This window comes from Gracilinanus agilis, chromosome 5 (genome assembly GCF_016433145.1).
Source record: "Gracilinanus agilis isolate LMUSP501 chromosome 5, AgileGrace, whole genome shotgun sequence".
Classification (NCBI taxonomy): Eukaryota; Metazoa; Chordata; class Mammalia; order Didelphimorphia; family Didelphidae; genus Gracilinanus; species Gracilinanus agilis.
In genome coordinates this window covers 59,093,881-59,115,252 of record NC_058134.1, presented here as the reverse complement: position 1 = coordinate 59,115,252, position 21,372 = coordinate 59,093,881, and the positions used below count along the sequence as shown (strand labels likewise).

General features: G+C 35.1%; 1 protein-coding gene across 3 annotated transcripts in view; it reads left to right on the top strand.

Annotated features, from left to right (window-relative positions):
* Nucleotides 1-593: 593 nt before the first annotated feature.
* The window catches only part of NSUN6 (NOP2/Sun RNA methyltransferase 6), a 38,207-nt gene continuing 17,428 nt past the window's right edge, over nt 594-21,372 (top strand). The window contains exons 1-6 of one of the 3 annotated variants that reach the window (XM_044679820.1): nt 594-1,063; nt 3,314-3,464; nt 4,533-4,614; nt 5,752-5,861; nt 7,947-8,100; nt 18,497-18,578. In XM_044679820.1, the coding sequence (XP_044535755.1) occupies nt 989-1,063; nt 3,314-3,464; nt 4,533-4,614; nt 5,752-5,861; nt 7,947-8,100; nt 18,497-18,578 (654 nt within the window). In that variant the 5' untranslated portion in view covers nt 594-988. Of the gene's footprint in view, nt 1,064-3,313; nt 3,470-4,532; nt 4,615-5,751; nt 5,862-7,946; nt 8,101-18,496; nt 18,579-21,372 lie in introns of all 3 variants that reach the window. The other 2 variants (XM_044679819.1, XM_044679821.1) reach the window with 2 other exon arrangements.

Here is a 21,372-nt window from a genome sequence, read left to right as displayed (position 1 = left end):
GGATAAAAGGATAAGAAGATAATTTAAAATCCCAAAGTCAACAACAAAGATTGTCTTTTAAATCATTTATTAAGTGCCTAGTATGTGCCGGCCTCTCATTCTACCAATGAGGAAACTGAGGTCCAGAGAGGTGGTGACTTTGATAAGAACTAGAGCTGGAATTTGGACTCAAGTTCTGAGATTTGAGGTGGCACCTTGTCTTTCCCTTTTACCTCCCTGGACTCCAAGAAAACAACTAACTCTAAAACCCAGCTGAAGGGAACTGGTTACAACACTTGGTCTTGGAGGAAAAAGTGAAATTTGGAAGAATCTATCAGAAGTCACTTCGTTAAAGAGACAAAACACCTTCTGAGGCTCTCCAACTCGTTTGGTCCCGAGCGGGAGTTCCTCTTCCCTGTCCATCCTCCCTGGATCAGAAGCCAGGAGAACGTTCCCCACCAGGAGCCAAGCACTCAAGAAACTACTACTACACAGGAAACAGAACCCAAGTGGCACCTACGACAGACAGCGTTCCCGTCCCCGTCTCCCTCGGCGTAATGATGCGTAGCTACGCTAGCGTGATGATGTCAGCACGTTAGCGTCCTTCCGCGGGTCATTTCCGGCACCTCCTGGAAAAGTATCTTGCTTGTGGAGCAGGCGGTACCGTCAGATCGTGTCTTATTGCTGCTCCTGGCATCGTAGACCCTGTCTACGGCCCCCTTTGTTGGGCGGATCTGAGCCGTGGGCCGGATGCCATCGCTCGTGTGAGGGGAGGCTGGAAGAAGCCCCGGCGCGCGCTCCTGGGCCCAAGGCGCGTTCGCGACCGGCGTGGCACAGATCTGCGCTGCGGGTCCAGCCAGTCGTCCGAGTCCGTAGGGAGGGGGGGAGGCACGTGTGTTCGTGTTTAAAGCAAAAACAAAGCTAAACCATCAGATGTTTTAAAGAAAAGCAAAAAAAAAAAAAAATCCTCTTCAATTTTTTCTCTGTGAAAAGGGAGAAAATAAGAAAAATGTCCCTTTTCCCCAAAATATCCTTGAGGCCTGAAGTCGAAGACTACCTCAGGTCGAACTTTAAGAATGAGGAGGTAGGTGGACAGGGAAGTGGTTAGAATGGGTTGGTTCAGAGCGGCCCAGGCGACTGGACATTGGAGGGATAGGAAGCCGAGACCCCCGAGGAATCCCTGTGGCGAGAGACTGGCCCAGGCTTCCCAGCACTGACCAGAGGACCAGCCGGAAGAGAGATCCGGGCCAGAAAGGCAGCTTTGAAATCACGTGTTGCAAGAAAAAGCGAGAGATTATTTAAAAAAGGAAGTTGAGTTGTAAACACCACAATTTCGTGTGCAATTTTTTCCCTCTCGAAGGTGCCAGTTTAGTAAGTGTTTATTAAGGTTTTGTGGAGGCGATAGAGAACAGGATGAAATTTGGCCACCAGGTGGAGACTGGAAGCCAGGAAGACCTGTATTCAAGTTCCATGGCTGAGTGTGCCTAGCCGTTATGTGTCCTTTGGGCAAGTCCCTTAACCTCTTAGGACTTTGGGGAGCTACCTAAAATTATACATACACATACATTTCTACATATTTAATGTATATTTTAATACATAGCATATATTATATAATCTCTCTATATAGACATATATACAACTAAAATAGTTACAACTAATACAACTCAAACAGGTGCTCTGCTGCTTTGCTAAAGGGAGTTTCCTTATCCAGTAGTTCCCTAGCCCAATTAATCCTGGTTGCATCACTAATTTAGGGATAAGGTTACTTACAGATACACTAAAAGAGACTATAGAGATCATTAATTCAACAACCTCATTTTTATGGAAAATGGAAGTTAAGAGACTTGGAAATAATCATGCAGTGGATATTTGAAACTAGGTCTTCTGACTACAAGTCCACTTCTATAGGTCACCAGGTACTATGGTGGGAGGAAGTGAGTAAGCAGAGTACCCTGGTGAAATCACATTTTTAAAGTAAGGATAGAAATGGCCTTTCCAGGATGGAAAGACTCAACTTTTCCTTTCCCTCTGCAGTAAGGAGTTCTTTCACAAGGCTCTCTGAAGTAGAAGATGCAGATTTTTACCTAGGTCCTCAGTATGTCTGAGATTTTGTTCCTTTTACACATCAGACCACTGACTTCATCTGTACAGGCACACCCAATGAAGAACCACCTCTGTCAGAGCAGACAGCTATGTCCTTTGAGGAGTGGTTTTGTTTCTTTTCCTGGCAACTTATACCAATGCATATTGGCATCTGTTTTGCAATTTATAGGCCTAGGGAGTTACCTGGGGCCCAGTAATTATATGATTTGCCCTGGGTCACAAAGCCATTGTGTGTCAGAGATGGTACCTGAACCCAGGTCTTTCTCTAATGTTCCCAGCTCTCTATTCACTTATCCATGCTGTCTTTAAGAAAAGGTGGCCTGGGGGCAGTTTGGTGGTTCTGTGGATTGAGATCCAAGCCAAGAGATGGAATGTCCTGTACTTTAGACACTTCCTAGCTGTGTGACTGGGTAAATCACTTAATCCCCATTGCCTAGCCCATACCTTATTGATTCTAAGGTGGAAGGTAAAGGGTTAAAAAAAAGGGTATACTTAGGAACAGAAAGAGATTTTAACTCTTTTCTACATTTAATTATTTTAAATGAAGCTATCAGAAGTGTTAATTCATTTTTTATATTTTTCAGTTTTAAAGAAACTGAATAAACCTTAAAATTAGACATTTAATTACACAGGAATAGGTAGCACACAGAAAAAGCCATTATTCCTAATGTCTGTCATCTTAAAGTTCATAAGTAAGAAGCATATATCTAAGTTCAAGTATCATAAGGCCAAAGTGTAGTATAGTTAAGGGAACATATTTGGAGTCATGAGGCTTTGGTTCAGCTTTACCTATATTATTCCTAGTTATGAGGCTTGGGTAAGATACTCCCACAGTTTTCCATTTGTAAAATAAGGGGATTGGCTTGATGATCTCTTAAGATTTTGTCTGCTTCTTGATTCAACTGCATCTAATGCCAGAAAACCATAGATTATGTACCCCTGTTTTAGTATATTTTTCTCTAAGTAATATGTTGTTAATTCACATCATAATTATAGTAGAAGCCCAAGTAGTTATGAAAATGTATAGAATATTAATGAATGATATTTTGAATACTTTTATTTCTTTTCTCAATGTTAATTACAAAAGCTGATGCAAAATGTACTAAAACATGCTTCTTGAAAGAGCAATAATAAAAATAAATGGTTTCTTTTCTAGGACATTGTTTTAATTCAGTTTTCATTTGTAAAAAAAGGCATCTTGAATTGCTATTTTTCCTTTTTTTCTTTCAAGATGGTAACTGCTTTAGGTGTGCAGGAAGCAGAAAAGAAATTTGAAACCTTGTTAAATCACTTGTCACATCCACCAGCATTCACAACTGTTAGAGTGAATACTCATTTAGTGTCTGTGAAACATGTGAAAGATTTGCTGCTTGAAGAAATACATAAGGTTTGTTGATGTCTTTATGCATATTAGTAATCATGATCTAATATTTGTTGGACTGGTGAGCTATAGGATTGTGGACAAGAAATCCTTTAACTCTGGGCCTTAGTTTCTTTAGCTATAAAAGAGATTGTGGAGACGTGGAAGTTGGATTCAGTGATTTCTAAGGTTCCTTTTACCACTCATAAGATCTGAGATTCTATGAAAAACAAAACAAAACAAAATGTTATGACTGTGTTCATTGATTCCTCCTTTATAGCTTTCATTTTTTGTTTTGCATTTATGTTTTGCAATATATAAATATATCCAAACAAAACAAATTCTCACATCACCTCTCTGTTATGAAGTGAAGCATTCATTATTATCATCCCTCTATAATCCTGGTTGATCATTGTGTTGATCAAAGTTTTTAAGTCTTTCAAAATTGTTCATTTTTTCAATATTGATGTTTTAGTATAAATTATTTCCTTTGTTCTCTTCGCTACATTCTGCATTAGATCATACAAGTCTTCCAGGTTTCTCTCTCCTCCTTAATGTGGGAACAGAAGTACTAGAGGAAAATGACACACTGTCATAGACTCAGTGTATTTGCTAACCCTATTTCACAGTGACATAATAATCACAAATATTTATCCAGAGTTTAAGAATATTTATATATATATATGTTTGTAAGAGAGATTACTTTCCGACTATTATCTCCATTTGAAAAGTATTTGGCAAAGTTTAAAGTGCTTTGTAAATACAAGTGATGGCTATAACTATTATTGGAGTCATAATATAATTTAGCTCCTCTGATCAATTCATTGTTCAGAAATTATTCTGGAATTAAGTTTACATATAATTTTATGCAAGGCCAACCTTGCTAAAGTCAGAGAAGCTCTTCTTTAGAAGGTTGGCCAGCAAGTGATTTTGGGGGAGGGGAGGTCACAACTCAAAGACTGTTTACTAAGGCATGGATGGGATAGTGACCTGCATCTGTGAATGTAATCCCCATATAGATGAAATCATGGATCATTGAACCTAAGTGTCAGTTATATTAGTTCTTAATAATTGTGTCTTTTTTTTAAACAGCAATTTAATGGATTAAGTGTTCCAATTCTTCAGCACCCAGATATTCAAGATGTATTACTTATTCCTGTAATTGGACCCAGGTTAGTTACAACTTGGTTTGAAGACCATCTATTATTAACCAATAGGATTCTTTTCACTAATATGATTTGATCGTTTTTATGTTTAATGATAATACCAAGTTATTCTACCTTGCTTTAAAATGTTTGTCTGGTCTTATTGCTATTGGCTTGGGAAAATTCATACTGACCCTAATAAAGAAGATACCCAAGAAAGAGCCAGAATCATTGAAGGTTGAAGTAGATTTAGACCTAGGATATATGTCTTTCAAATTGAAATAAAATGAATTTTAGGTTGAGCTATGCGTAGGCAGTAAACATTATCATTAAGAAGAGTATTGTGCTAAAATCTTTTTCAACAACAAAATTGATACACTCACATGTAAACAGTAGACAAATATTTATTTAGATTAATTTCTCTTGCTATTCTGAGGTTTAAGCTATAGCAGTGATGGCGAACTTTTTAGAAACTGATTGCTCTCCCCCCTATATCCCCCAGACAGGGGAGGGAGGAAACATCCATTGGGTTGCTAGGCAGAGGGGCAGGTGATGTGAGAAATGTCCTCAGGTACATGTGGAGGGAGGGAGGAGGGGAGCATCTCAGCCCTGAGTCCCTCTGTCTTTCTAGTAATGGACTCTGGCAGGCAATGGTGTGTGTGCCCACAGAGAAAACTCTTTGTGTCCTTAAAAAACTCTTTGTGTCCTTTCTGGTACGTGTGCCACAGGTTCACCACCACTGAGCTATAATATTAGAGACTTTGAGACTCTTTGTTTTCAAATATTGTTGAGAGGCATGAAGAAATTGAGGCAGGGAGGAAAAAAAGCATTTATTAAGCATCTATTATGTGCATTGTATTAAGTCCTTTACAAACATTGTCTCATTTAATTTTCACAATGACCCTGGGATATAGGTGCTATTATTATACCTCCATTTTACAGTTGAGAAAACTGAGTCAAAGGTGAAGAAACTTGCTCAGGATCATCTGGCTCATCTGAGTCTGTTTCTTAGCTAGCAGTATCTCATGGTTTTGCTCAGCTCCAGTAATGATACTTCCAGCTGAAAAGTTGCTTTAAAAAAAAAAAAGAAAGGAAAATTGGGATTTGAAAAAGGTAATAGACTTTAGAATACATTCTTTAACTTTCATGGTCTTATATTCTTAGGAACAATATAAATAAGCAGCTCTTAGAAGTCATTGTTGGAGCCCACTGTGGTAATGCCGTGCTCAGAGGAGCACATGTCTATGTTCCAGGAATCATGTCTGCTTCAAAATGTGAGCATGAATTTTTCTTTTTGAGAGAATTATCTAGATGTGTGGTTTGTGTGCCTTTTTCTTCTAATTACAAATCTCCCTTTGACAAGCAAAACATTGCATGCAATGATGATAGATGACTTCTTTCAGCTTCCCAATAACCTTCCACCTTAACCATATTTCTCTGCTCCCTTTTACACCTGCAATTGGCTTTTTGGTATTTCTATGTTAGGATCTATTATCTCAAAATTGAGGAAGAGATTTTTATCACAACAAAAGTGTTTTTCAGAATTTAGTTGAAACTACTGCAGTTTTAAAATTTGATTTTATGACTTCATCTTTGTGTGTCTCTTCAGTAATATTAGGTACATTATGTACATTAGGTACATACACACACTAAACTATTTCATAAGAATCTGTGGATTAGGAGCTAGGTTCTTAATTGATTCACAGTTTTGTTTGATTATTTACTTTTCAGATGACTTGAATAGCATAGTGTTTATCGTATTCAATATGGGTGAATTTTTTTGTTTTGGTTAGTAGTTTACCATCAGTAGTAGGATACCGAAGGAAATTTCAAGTGACAAAAAAGAAAAATAACATTTGATGAAGGACAGAAGCAGACCCTGGGAACATAAGATTTGTTATTTCTTGAGTTTCATTTATTAGTAGTTTAAGTGTTGCCTGCTTTAAAAATGCTTATGCATTTGCAAATTAAAATGTGAAAAAATGTTTGACTTCATGTAATCAATGTTTCCTTACTAAATTCATTGAAAATAAAATAACTAGTATAGGATAGCCTATGATTTTACTTAACAGAATAGTGATTTCTTGGGGATATTTTTTAGAAATTTAGATCACCTTTGAAGCTGGATGATTGTGAGTTGTAGAATAGCTACTAATCGTCATTGGTAGAAAGAATTTCTTCATGGGGGGGAAGTTTCCTACACTAATGAAATCACACATCTAAACCAAATAAAATTGTTCTCATTTTTGCAGTTGTTAAGGGAGTTTATCTGGGATTCTGTGGCTGAGTCATGTCAAGATCACAAATAAAGCTGTCATTTACCTCAGGTTTCTCAGATTCCCTGTTTTGGACCAGTGGTAAATGCAATTTGGTATTCAGAACCTGTGTTTGATCTTGGAGGGAAGTACACAGTTCTCTAGAAAGGAGCAATGATGAGATGAGTTACAAATAGTTATAACTATCTTCCTGTGTCTAAAATGATAATGAAGGCTAGAGACAACATGACACAAAGAAAATACTGTTTTATTTAGAAATTTTTTGCAAAAATTTCTAAAATTGTATTGTCTATGTAATTTACATGAATGCCAAACCATTCTTACTCTTTTCAACTTCACTTGTCTCATTTTACTGCTCCCCAGTTGATTAGGCTTAGAAAAAAAGTATTTTCTCATGGCAAATATAGCTTAGTGTCTTCTGCAAACAGTGCCTTCTTATATGATCCAAGAAATTTTCTTAAAAAGAAAGACCAGAAAACTCCCTTAAAACTACTGTATGGGGGCAGCTGGGTAGCTCAGTGGATTGAGAACCAGGCCTAGAGAAGGGAGGTCCTGGGTTCAAATCTGGCCTCAGATACTTCCTAGCTGTGTGACCCTGGGCAAAAGTCACTTGACCCCCATTGCCTACCCTTAACACTCTTCTGCCTTGGAGCCAATACACACAGTATTGACTCCAAGATGGAAGGTAAGTGTTTTATTTAAAAAAAATAATAAAATAAAGAAAATACTACTGATTGGCATTTGTCTAGGTTTTTGAAAAAGTGAGAGTATATGTCTCTAAAAGTTGTTTTGTTGTATTGACTATTCCTCAAAACATAGACTGGGAAATTATTTATTTAGTAGTATTTGCAGAAATAGGATCGATCTGCAATAGTTACCTTCTTTACAAGCAATAAGAAATTTTACCCTTCTTTGAAAGAATGGCAAAATTAAATTTTCCAGGATGGTATTAATATGATGAGATAAGTTTGGTTCTGATGAATATGAGATCCCTGTATAGGTCCCTGCTTGCTCAACTAATGTTTGAATCTTTTTTGAAAAAGTATAGTTTAATGAAATCTTTTAATTTTCTCCTTTTTCTAGTTATGAAAGCTGGAGATGTTGTCTCTGTTTATTCTGATATTGAAGGAAAATGTAAAAAAGGAGCCAAAGAGTTCAGTGGAAAAAAAGTATTTCTTGGAAATGGAATTTCTGAACTGAGTCGCAATGAAATTTTCAGTTTGAACAGCCCACTAAAGTATGTTATAAGGTGTTTTATTAAATATCCTTGTTCTCTTTTATATATTTAAAGAAAATTAAAAAAATTTTAAAGCATATTTTAAATTTCATTACAAGAGCAAATGAATTCAATGCCAGTTTCTAGAAAGCACTTCTTATAACTTAGGGTAATAAAGATACGAAATTTCTTATGTATAAGAATGATATAATCAAGTCAAAGAAGGCAAACAAATTTAACTATTTTTGGCATGTTATTTTTATTTTAGGAAATAGAATGAAATTGTTATTTTCCAAACAAATGGAAGCTTTCCAAAGAAATAAAAATATGGTAGAACTACAAATGCTAAATTTAAACACAATTTCCCATTCATATTATTTTTAGCACTCAGATGAGTTATCATAGTATGCTGATGGAAATAATTTATTATCTAAGTGGCAATGTTGAGACACTTTGGTTTCACATGTTTTAGTGGACTTAAATTAACCACAGTCACAAAGATAAATAAATCTGCTTTCAGTTAATTTTTTTCTGCAATTTTATAAACAGGTCTTCTTTATATCAGATTTGTTCATTTGTTGTTTAAAAATATTTTTGATCATATGGAAATACTGCTTACCTGATAAAATAATTTAAATAAACACCCAAATTCAAAATAGTCAGCAACTCAAGCAATATCCAATTTTATTAACCTGAGATCTTCTGTTCAGGCTGTTTCAAGATAAAAAAGTATGTATGCTAAATGTTTACTAGTGGATAGTAAATGGGTGTTATAACTGGCTCTCAGCAGGTTGTGAGTGGCTAATAGAGCTAGTCAAATGAGGTACTAGAACATATAGCAAATAAGCTACATATTAAAAATCTTTCAGTTATTAGGGGGTCTAGAAAACCAGCAAGTTAGAAGTTTTTAGTCATCAAAAGCAAATCAAAAAGTCAGTCATGATGGAAATGAACAATCATTGAATCACAGAATTTTAGAGTTTAAAGGAAATTCCTCAGTCATGTAATCAAAGTCAAACATAAAAGGAATCTCCAATATAGTATTCTACTTCTGCTTTAAGATCTCCAGGGAAGAGGAACGTAACACCTCTAGTGGCAACCCATTCTACTTTTGGACAATTCTAATTATTAGAAAGATTTTCCCAAGAAGTTTAAATTCACCCCTGCTAATTCTTCCACTTGCTTCTATTTATGACTTTTGGGGAGAAACAGAAAAAATCTAATCAATCTTGCATGTGACCCATTTTCAAATACTTGATGATAGCTATAATAACTTCCCCAATCTTTTCTTTTCCAGGCTTAATATACTCTTCATCTAGTCCTCTTATATCATAGACTCTAGGGCTTTCACCATCCTGGTGCCTTCTTGCTCTCCACCTAATTAATATCCTTCTTAAACCATAGCACCAAGAACTGAACATAGTTCTCTATATGAGGTCTGAAGAGGGTAGAGTAAATGGGACTTTCACTTATTTCTGGATGTTATATTTCTTAACACAAATGAAAAATGTATTCATTTTTTTAAAAGTTAAAGTCATTGGCCTGTAGTTTAAAAGAGTCTTCTCTTCCCTTTTAGAAAAATAGAAAATATAGAAAAATAGTTATTAGTTCTTTAGTCTTTTGGTACCTCTTCCATTTTCTATGATTTTTAAAATATCACTGACAGGACTCAGAATTATCTGCCAGTTTTTTCAGTACTTGAATACCTTTAAGAAAGGACCTAAAATGCTTAACCTTGTTGTCTTTGTGAATTCTGCTAAGGCAGGCCTCTATCTCAGACTCCTGGAAGGAGTAGTCACTGCTTAGGGTTCTTATAATTTTCACTCCAGCAATGTATTCCTTCCTGTTAGAATTAGATCCAGAATAGAATTTTTCCTTGTTGATTGTTCTACCTTTTGAAAGATGAAATTATCATAAAGGCCAGTCACCATGTTATTAGGTATTCTGCTTTTCATAGAGGGAGGTGAGCTCTAGTGAGTGTATAAGTCCCCCATCACTACTGTATCATAGCTCTGTGAAAAGCTTGTGATCTGTTTCCCAAGCTCTTTATCTCTTTCCTTTTTTCTGTGTAGGTTGTCTGTAGTGTTCTCCATTGGCAAAATCACTTCTGCTTCTCTTTCCATTGACCTTCTTTCAAATAGTCTTCATGCTTCTCTCTTGTTATCAGATTGCCTTACATGAATAATCTTTCTTAATAGATGATGATACCCATTCCTCTTTTACTTTTTTTAATAAGATTTATCCTGTTTTAAGTAAGGTATTTTGGGCCATCAAGTCTCAGTTATTTCAATGAGGTCAATTTAATTCTTGTTTTTTACCTAAACTTTGTGCTTTTATGTTTAAATATTAAAAGTAATGTGTGTCTCAACTTTTTCTTCTTTGTTGTTACTCTTAAAGTGTCTAGTTCATTACTAACTTTGGATTTATATGTAGGCAGTTTTCTCTCATCTTTATCATTTTAAATTTGTAGTCCTTTTACTTAATTTTCCAAGAGACACCAGGCAAGTACATTTATACTAGTTTTTTTGTATGGTATACTCCAATTTTTCTGGGTGATATTATCCCTGTATTTTAAACCCAAAGGCCAGATCCCTTTTTCAGTTACCTCCATCGCCATCTTTTCACTTCCCAAACCTTTCTCTTCTCTATCCCTTTCCTCCCAGGGACAGCAATGAGCAAAAAACTCACCCAGTGCATAATCAAACAAAACCTCCTACTCTTGTGGGTTTCAATTTCTTGGTCTAAACTTTATACTCATTAATGATACTTTTAAGGGTCTTTATGACAATGCCATTTGCAGCCACATCAGAAGTAAGTAGCTTTCATTCATTGAGGGAGTTATGTCTTAGATAGCCTAAACTTTAGGCCCTAAAGAGACAATTGATCTCTGTTGTTGTTATCAGGTATACAAATAGCAACCTCAGTCAATACTTTTCTTTTCTTCATTTGAGCCTTATTAGATGACTTTATACCTAATAGCTTCTGATGCCCTGTTGTATCATTCTTTGGAGGACAAACAGCTTTTTCCTCCTAAGAGCTTTCTCCTCTTTAGCAAGTCTTTAATCTGCCTTTTTCCTTTCCTTTTCTCCTCTTCTTTTTAAATGTATTTATTTATTTTTTAAACATTTATTAATATTTATCTTTTTGAAAAGTTAACGTGGTTACATGATTCATGCTCTTACTTCCCCCTTCCCCCTTCCCCCCATGGACTTTTCCTCCTCTTCTTTTATGTAACACTTTAGCCCTTTGGCATCCTGACAAGGGTTCTTTCCTAGGTTCTATCTCAGATCCCCTTCTAATGAAAGCCTTGCTTTTGTTTCCTTCAGGAACATTTCATTTTCTTTAACAGTTTGGAGCATAGAGAAGTATTCTTTGAGTACCTTCACCTTCTCCGGGAGGAGGATCAGCCTCCACTTGGAAAAAGGATGTCATTTGGTTGTAGCAGAAATAAAAACTCAGCATACTAGGTTTTCTCTTGAGTTTCCCCCCTTCTCCAGAAAGGTTGAAATTCTCAGCTTTGTTCCTTTGTTCTCATTTTAGATGTTTAGTCCTCAAGCTAAGGATCTGGTTAAAACTTTTTACCATTTCTTAACAACTTAACCATCCCATTCAACTTCCTTTTGTTCATCTAACCAATGACTCCACCTCCAGTTCTCCTCCCTTTTTAGTCTTGCTTCAATTTCTTATCTGTTTCATCAATTTGCTATATACTCCCTACCTTGTCAGCAATTGTGTTAAAAGTGCTAGAGATATAAAAAGGCAAAAATAGCCACTGTCTTTAAGAAGCCTTATAATCTAGTGATTAGAACCAGTCTAGTCTGTCAATTTGCTTTACCCTTTCATCGGTCCATTTAGTTTTTCTTGCTTACTTTGCCTTGTCTTGGCAATTACCCTGTTCTTTTTCTTTTTGAGTCTACCTCTTAGATTCTAATCTTTCTTGATCCTTTTATGTCTTTAATCATCCTTTTTTTCCCCTTTTTCTTTATTATTAAAACAAGTTTTAATCAGCCAAAATCTACCTCCTTCCTCTTTTTCTCCCCTAAGATTGAGATTGTAAACAAACCAAAACCTACAGAGGTGTGTACCATTTTTTTCATTAGACCTCTGGTATAGTGGTTGGTCATACATAGCACAGCAATATTTCATCACATTTATATACTATAGCTTATACTCCCTCAGATTTCCATTTTTTGTCATCTCAAAAAAAACTATAAATATTTAATATGTATATATTTAGAGTTTGTTTTACTTAGGATCATTTATTCTCTCTTCCATCACTAATTCTCCTTCTCTTCTCCCGTTTTATAGCGATTTCCTTTTTGAGCAAAATGTGTTTCTACAACCATCTGTGTATGCATGTATGCATTCTTCCTTTTTTGATGACCAGTTCAGATGAGAGTGAGGTTCAGATGTCAATTGTTCTCCTAACCTTATGTACCTTGTTTTGTATAGGTGCACTGTGATTAAATGAGATAATTCCCATAACTTTTCCTCCCTGTAACCCCTCATGTATTCCTTTTCTCTTCTTTTCCCATTCTTTTCTTAAGTACATCAAAGTACAACAGAACTAGACTTTAAATTGGACTCCCTTTATGAATCTTGAGGATGATGGGATTTAGAGGGGACATATGTATCATCTTTGAATATAATCAGTTTGTCCTTATTTAGTCCTTTATCATAGTTCATTCATATTTACATTTTTTATGTTCCTCTTCACTCCTGTGTTTAAATTTTAGAGTTTCTATGCAGCTCTTCTCCCCCCCCCCCAAAAAAAAACATGCTTCATTAAAGGTCCATTTTTCCCCTTGTAACATTATACTCTTATTTTGTTGGGTAAGTTATTCTTGGCTTTAAGCTAATTTGCTTTCTGTACTATTGTATTCCAAATTCTTCATTCCTTTACAGCTGTGGCTGCTAAATTTTTGTGTGATTTTGAATATGGTTTCTTGGTATTTGAAATATTTTTTTTCTGGCTGTTTATAGTATGGAAACTGGATTTTGGTTGTGATGTTACTGGGAGTTTACATTTTGGGATTTCTTTCAGGTGGATTCTTTCTAGTTTTACCTTATCCTCTGGTTCTAAGATATCTAGGCAGTTTTAAGACTTCTTGAAATAGGTTAAGCACTTTTTTTATGATCACATCATTCAGAGTCCAATGATTCTTAATTTTTCCCCCTTAATTTGTTTTGTAGGTTGGTTGTTTTTGCTATGAGATGCCTTAGATTTTCTTCTTTTTTTTGAGTCTTTTGATTTTGATTTAGTATTTCTCATTGTTCTATGGGACTGGCATCTATTTGGTCCCTAATAACTTTTATTAAATTGGTTACTTGGGTAAGGTTTTGTACCTCTTGTTCAAAATTGCTACTTGTTTGAGTTCTTTTATACATCTCATTTCCATTCCAATTTTTTCATCAAAAGATCTTAGTCCATGTTTTGTAAGTTTAAAAAAATTTATTAGTAGAATTTATTTACAGTTATCTTAGCTACTCTCTTCCCTCCCACCATCATAGAAGGCACCATCCAGCAATATATATATTTATATATATATATGTAGATAGATAGATAGATAGATAGATAGATAGATAGATAGATAGATTATGTCTTTACTATTTCCATTTTTTCAATTCATTTTCTGGAAGTGAACAATCCATAAGTTATTTTTCAAATATTAAATCTGTAGCTACATATGATGTTCTCTTGGTTCTCTCATTTCACTCTTCATTATCTCATGTAATTCTTTCCAAGTGTTTTTATTTTATTTTTATTTTTTTTTAAACCCTTGTACTTCGGTGTATTTTCTCATAGGTGGAAGAGTGGTAAGGGTGGGCAATGCGGGTCAAGTGACTTGCCCAGGGTCACACAGCTGAAAGTGGCTGAGGCCGGGTTTGAACCCAGGACCTCCTGTCTCTAGGCCTGACTCTCACTCCACTGAGCTACCCAGCTGCCCCCTTTCCAAGTGTTTTTAAAATTAGTCTGCTCATTATTATGGTGCAATGGTATTCCATCACAATCATATACCACACTTTGCTTGACCATTTCCCATTTGATTGACATCTCTTTGATTTCTAGTACTTTACCACCATAAAGAGAGCTGCTTTAAACATTTTGGCACATATAAGTTCTTTTCATTTTCCTCTGATCTCCTTGGGAAACAGAACCCAGTCATTGCCTGGACTATAGGTATACTCAGTTTTATAACTTTCTGGGCGTAATTCTAAATTGTTCTCCAAAATGATTCAATCAGTTTACAGTTCCACCAACAATATATTTATGCCCCCATTTTTTCCACATCTACAACATTTATCATTTTGTCCCTTTGTCATTTTATCCATTCTGGTGGGTGTGATATGATACTTCAGAATTATTTTGTTTTGCATTTCTTTAATCAGGAGTGATTTATTTATTTTTTATTTATTTTAGCATTTTTTAATTGTCAATTTTTTTTATGTTAGTAATGTTATAAAATCAACCCCCCCAAACATAAACTCAAATAAACATGTGAAAAATGGCATACTTTCATCTTCATTCTGCTTCCAACAGTTTTTTCTCTGGAGGGTAGATAACATTCTTTGTCATAAGACCTCAGAATAGTTCTGGATCATTGTATTGCCAATAATAGCTAAGTTCTACCACATTTGATCATTCTACAATATTGTTGTTACTCTGTACAATATTTTTCTGGTCCTGCTTATATCACTCTACATTAGTCCATGAAGGCCTTTCCAACTCTTTCTGAAATCATCTTGTTCATCTTTCCTTATAGTACAATAGTATTCCATCACCTTTATATACCATGATTTATTCAGCCATTCCCCAATTGATGGACATCCCTTCAGTTTCTAATTCTTTGCTACCACAAAAAAGCTTCTATAAATATTTTTTTACAAGTAGGTCCTTTCTCATTTTTTTTTATCTCTTTGGGATAAAAACCTACTAGTGATATTACTGTATCAAAGGATATACCCCTTTTTTTATAGCCCTTTGAGCATAATTCCAAATTACCCTTCAGAATGGTTGGATCAGTTCACAACTCTACCAGTAATGCACTAGTGTCTCAATTTTGCCACATCCCCCTCCAACATTTATCACTTTCCTTTATTGATATATTGGCCAGTCTGATAGGTGTGAGCTAGTATCTCAGAGTTGTTTTAATTTCTCTAATCAAGAGGGATTTAGACCAGTTTTTCATATGATTATTGATAGCTTTGATTTCTTTATTTGAAAACTGCCTATTAATATCCTTTGACCATTTGTCAATCGGGGAATGACTTATATTCTTATAAATTTGACTTAGTTCTTTGAGAAATGAGACCTTTATTAGAGAAATTTGTTATATAAAAAAATTTTCCCCACTGTTGTTTCCCTTCTAATTTTGATTGCATTAGTTTTGTTTGTATAAAACCTTTTTTAAACTTAATACAATCAAAATTAATCATCACCTTGTAATGTTCTCTACCTCTTGTTTGGTCATAAATTCTTCCCTTCTATGTAGATCTGACAGGTAAACTATTCTATGTTCCTCTAATTTACTTATGGTATCACCCTTAATGTCTAAGCCATATACCTATTTTGACCTTATCTTGGTGTAGGGTGGGAGATTTTTATCCATGCCTAATTTTTACCATACTGTTTTTCAATTTTCCCCAGAAGTTTTTGTCAGATAGTGAGTTCTTATCCCAAAATCTGGGATCTTTGATTTACCAAACACTAAATTGCTGAGGTTATTTACCCCTAATCTATTCCATTGATCCACCCTTCTATTTTATAGCCAGTACCAGATTCAACTACTTTTTAAAACCTTTTTTCACTTGAGATCTCTTCCACAAAATGATTAAATACAGAAAAATGTTTTCCATGATTGCACATGTAAAATAGATATTAGATTCCTTAGAATTCAGTAGTTCAGACAAATCAAGAGAATGGTACCAAATATATATATATACAAATATAAATAATTCTATATAAAGTGGTTGAGAGGAAGGACACTGGCAGTTGAAGGAATCAGAAAAAGCTTCACAGTGAAAGTAGTTGAAACAACAGAGTTATTCTATGAGAGAGATGAGGAGGAAATGCATTCCAGGCATGGGAGACACTGGACACTAAGATTGGTTCATTTGCTTGACTTCATCTTGCGAAGTGCCATTTTAATTTTTTTGTCTAGCACTTTAGTCTGTATATTAGAGTCTAAATGGAGTGGGTCCTATGCTACTAATAAAGAAAATAGATCGTTATAGAAGTCTTTTGGTCCAGACCTGTGGTTTTATTGTTGTAGGAAAATCTTGATGCGGCATTTCCTGACACATGCAGAAAATTAGAAACTCTTCTGCATCTTAGAAGTGTTCTTGAATTGCTTGGGCACTGAGTGGCTAAATGACCAGCCCATTGTTACATAGTTCACATATGTGGGAGGCAGATCTTCTACCTCACCAGGAGATTAGACTCTCTCTGGTGCACTCATCATTATTGAAAAATCAACAAGTTTGTTCCATTTAACATCTGTTTGTTACTTTCATTGCAGTTTTATTGGGATGATATGGCTTATTTGGTTCTCATGCCTAATTTTCTTTAAACTTGAACATAACATTCCTGCTACTTTTCTATCACTCTTCTTTCCAGCATTTTAAAAATGAGTTTTTAATTCTAAATTGTATTGGCCCCCTTTTCTCTGCTTGGCAAGGAAATCAAATGTTTTTGGCCATAACAATTTCTTGGTTCTTGTGGCCTTTCTTTGTGATAGCCACTTTACCTTCGCCAAATTTTTGTAGGAAATGATGATAATCATGGTCAGTATCTTTTTAGTTTTTTTTCCTATTTCCCATTCCATAGCATTGATAGCTAATTTGTTATGTCAGGGGCAAGCCGTTGCCATATTTCATTGTTGTCTTTTCACTTTTACTTTTTCCCTAATTTGATGTTGACCTTTGATTCAACTTATCAGTGGTCTGACTATATATACACAAGCAGTTGATTCTGCTGTGATTCATACTTTAGTAATTATTTGCCTTGTGTTTGCTAAGAAAGTCATTTTTACTTTTTTAGTAATGTTTATTGGTCACCTTGCTGAGAACCTTAAATAGTTCCTTGGTTCTCATGTCAGTTTTTTTTCAAATGTTTTTTAAAAACTCGTTTTCTCTTTTTAAAGAAGTGATACTGCTCATAATTTCTACTACTCTTCTCTCTAGTATTTTAAAAATGAGTTTTTGATTCTAAATGACATTGACCCCTTTTGCTCTCCGCTTGGTATAAGGAGATCATAATCAAATCAAATCAGATCAAAAAGCATTGCTGATATACATAGGCACAAGACTTCTGAGTAGGTTGCAAACTTTTACTCTCTTTTCTTTATTCTTAATCCTTATTTTCTAAATATTTTTTAACCCTTACATTCTATCTTAGAATCAGTATAGTATATTCGTTCCAAGGCAGAGGAGCAGTAAGGGCTAGGCAATAGGGTAAATTACTTGCCCAGGGTCACATAATTAGGAAGTGACTGAGGCCAAATTTGAACCTAGGACCCTCCCGTCTCTAGGCCTGGCTCTCAATCCACTGAGCTACCCAGCTGCCCCCATTTTCTGATGTTCTTAACGAACTTCTCTTATTCCTAGCTTTGTATTGAAGTTACCAAGTGGCAAAATATGTATTGTTTTAATATATGGAGAGTCTTATTAAATTCTTTATAGAATTTTCCTTTTCAATAGATGTTGATGTGTAAGAGACAGATATTTCCATAGTAATTTTCTTTTACTCATGAAAACTGCCAACAAGGACAACCAGATATACTATGAAATCATGTTTTTTGTTTCCTTTGGGTATTATGATGAAACCCATTTCATCAGTTCCTTTGTTCTCTTCTCCAATGAGAGAACCTGTGAATCATCCTTCTACTTAGAGGCAACTTTTTTTTGTTTTCTGACTTAATTTATTTTTAGAATCTCATTGTTGATATAAATTCAGTTCTGCCAGTGGTGTGTCAGTTCATTGGTCATTGAACATAAATCTCACAAATTTAGAGTCCCTGTTGTTCAGTTAATATTTATAGGATATTTGTAGACTTTATTATTACAACTTTACATACTATATTGAACATACAGAGATATGGGTTCAAGTGTTCATTGCTTTCAAAGTTCATTAAAAGCTTGGAAATCTTATCTCAGTATCAATTGTAGTTAAATGAAAAATTCACAAAACAAACTCATTCCCTTGAAGAATTTTTCCTAAAATTATTCTACAAAATTCCTATAAAAATTAAATATAAATGGTAAGAATCAACTTTTCTTAAAAATTTTTAAATATGTAAATATTATTTCATGAAGGCTGGAAAATCCATCTTTGTTATACTATGTCTTCTCTTTCCTTAGAAGTGTTAACTGAGTACATAATGTAAGTTAGATTAATGTAAGAATTCTTATTTTTCAGAGGCATAGGTATACGAATGACAGAACCAGTGTATCTCAGCCCTTCATTTGACAATGTACTGTCTAGTTCCTTGTTTTTGCAGGTAAGAATCTGCATAAATTACTTTGTAAAATTTCAATATAGAATAAGCCCTAGAATGCTATCCTTTCTGATCTCAGTTCCTAGAATCCTTGTCTTCTCTCAAGATTTGGCTTCTGTTAGAAGTAATTTCTAATATATTTTCCTTCCTCTTCTCTTAGATTAGATTTTTTTCTACTCTGTATATTTCTTTTTTGTATATATCTTTATTATTAAAATACAAATTATTTGGAGATAGGAGTGTTGTCACATTGTATTCCCAGTGCATAATATAGTACCTTGGTACATAATAAGCACTTAATAAATACTTAATTAATCTTCTATTTGGTGTTGTAAATCCAACAAGATCTGTTTTCCATATTTTCCAATTTATTTTTGAATTAACCACAAACAACAAATATTTGTAGTTTTGCCCCTTTATTTTTTTCCCACTATTAGGCTGTACACAGATATGGTCAAATCCTTCATTTTGCCATCACCTACATTTGTTTTACTTCCTTGGTCATGAACTTTGAAATCTCATTATCTGATCATAATCTTGTATCATTCTCTTTCCCTGTGCCTTATGACCTCTAATCCTGGTCTTCATTCTTGCTTGGACCTCCTTTCTTTAGTCCTTTCCTAGGCTTTCATACCTCCACTGGTGGCTGTACTTTCCTTCCTTCTCTTTGTTGACCTCTTGGTGAACTAGTTCAGTTGTACCCTAGACTATTTTCTCAAATATTTTACCCCCTTGTCATTTTCCTAATCCCATTTTTCCAAGTACTCTTCTTGGATTACTCCCAGCAGTTATTTCCTTCTTTCCTATTCATGTGGTATAGAACCAGAGCTAGAGAAAATCATGAATGTGTTGAGTTGGGCCTCTTACAAATTTATAATACATAATGTCACCCGTTTTGTGGTATTCCTTTTATGTCTTAATGACTTTTCCAGACAGTTTTTCATTCTCAAGCCTCTCAACAAATTTCACTTGATCTGACCATTCCTGTTATTTCTCTTTTCTATTTCAGTTGAACTCCTTGAGAAAGCTATCTTACACAATGTACTTTTTAAAAAACTCTTACCTTCCATATTAGAATCAATACTGTGATTGGTTCCAAGGTAGAAGAGCAGTAAGGGCTAGGCAGTGAGGGTTAAGTGACTTGCCCAGGGTCACACAGCTAGGAAGTGTCAGAGACCAGATTGGAACCCAGGACCTCCTATCTCTAGGTCTGACTCTCAATATACTGAGCCTCCCACAATGTACTTTTAAAATTTCCTCTTTATGAGGGGAAAAGACCTACTTGTACAAAAATATTTATAGCAGCTCTTTTTGTGGTGGCAAAGAATTGGAAATTGAAGGAATGTCCATTAATTGGGGGGCGGCTGAACAAATTGTGGTATATGTTGGTGATGGAATACTACTGTGCCATAAGAAATAATGAACAGGATGATTTCAGAAAGAGCTAGAAAGACCTATGTGAATGGATGCAGAGTGAAATAAGCAGAACCAGGAAAATGCTATACACAGTAACAACAACATTGTGGAGTGACCAACTGTGATGATATACTTGGCTATTATCAGCACAGGACAATTTCCTGAGGGACTTAGGACAAAGAATGCTATCCACCTCTAGAGAAAAAAACTCTTGGAGGCAGAATGCAAATGAAAGCCTATGATTTTTTACTTGTTTGTTTGGGTTTATGTTTGAGGATTTTGGTTTTAGAAGATTACTCACTTACAAAAATGAACAATATGGAAAAAATAAATTAAATTTAAAACTTAGGAGGGAAAAAAACTTCCTCTTCTCTCACTGACTTCACAACTTTTTGCTCTCTGGCTTCTGACCTTATTATTCAACTAAAATTTCCTTCTTCAAAGTTGCCATTGACTTCTTAATTGGAAAATCTAATAGCCTTTTCACAATCCAAATCTTTCTTTAATTCTCTGCACCATCTCTTCCTACATACTTTCCCCTTCTAGACTTTAAGACTTTTGTCTCTCCATAGTCGTTCTACATGTTTGATTGATCCTCCTCAGTCTTCTAAGGAAGTGCCCATTCAATGCTTAGTGTTCCCTAATGCTCTGTTATAGAGCCTGTGCTTTTTTTCTTTATAGTAGGGTTCTTAATCTAAGGTTTGAAAACTTATTTAAAAAATATTTTTATAAATATATGTCAGTATAATTGGTTTCTTATGATGCTATTTGTTTATGCATTTAGAAATGTTATTTTGAGGAGTCCTTTGGCTTCAAAAGACTGCCAAATGCACAAGAACACTTGTTCTACACTATCTCATTTGGTGATCTCATCAACTCTCACGTTTTCACTTGTCATTCTATGTAGAAGACTCACAGTTCTATATCTCTGGCCCTAGTTTCTCTCCTGAGCTCTGTTCCCACATCACCATTGCTCTTTAGACATCTCAAACTGATGTCCTTAGGCATCTCAAATATAACATGTCTAAAACAGAGCTCATTATTTTTCTACTCAAACCTTTCCTTCTTCCCAACTTTTCTATTATTATTGAGGGGCACTACCATCCTCCCCAAACATTTCTCTCACTTACTCCTCACATTCAGTCTGTTGCTAAGTATTGTCCTTTCCACATTCACTGAGGCAGCTGTGTTGTGCCACAGTCCACAGAGCAATGGACCTGGACCGAAGAAGACACAAATTCAAATGCAGCCCCTCACTAGTGGTGTGACCATTGGCAAGACATAACTTTTATTTGACATTGTTTCAACTGTAAAATGGGGATAATAATAGCACTTAGCTCTCAGGTTCCTCCCTCCTCCCTTCCTTCCTTCCTTCCTTCCT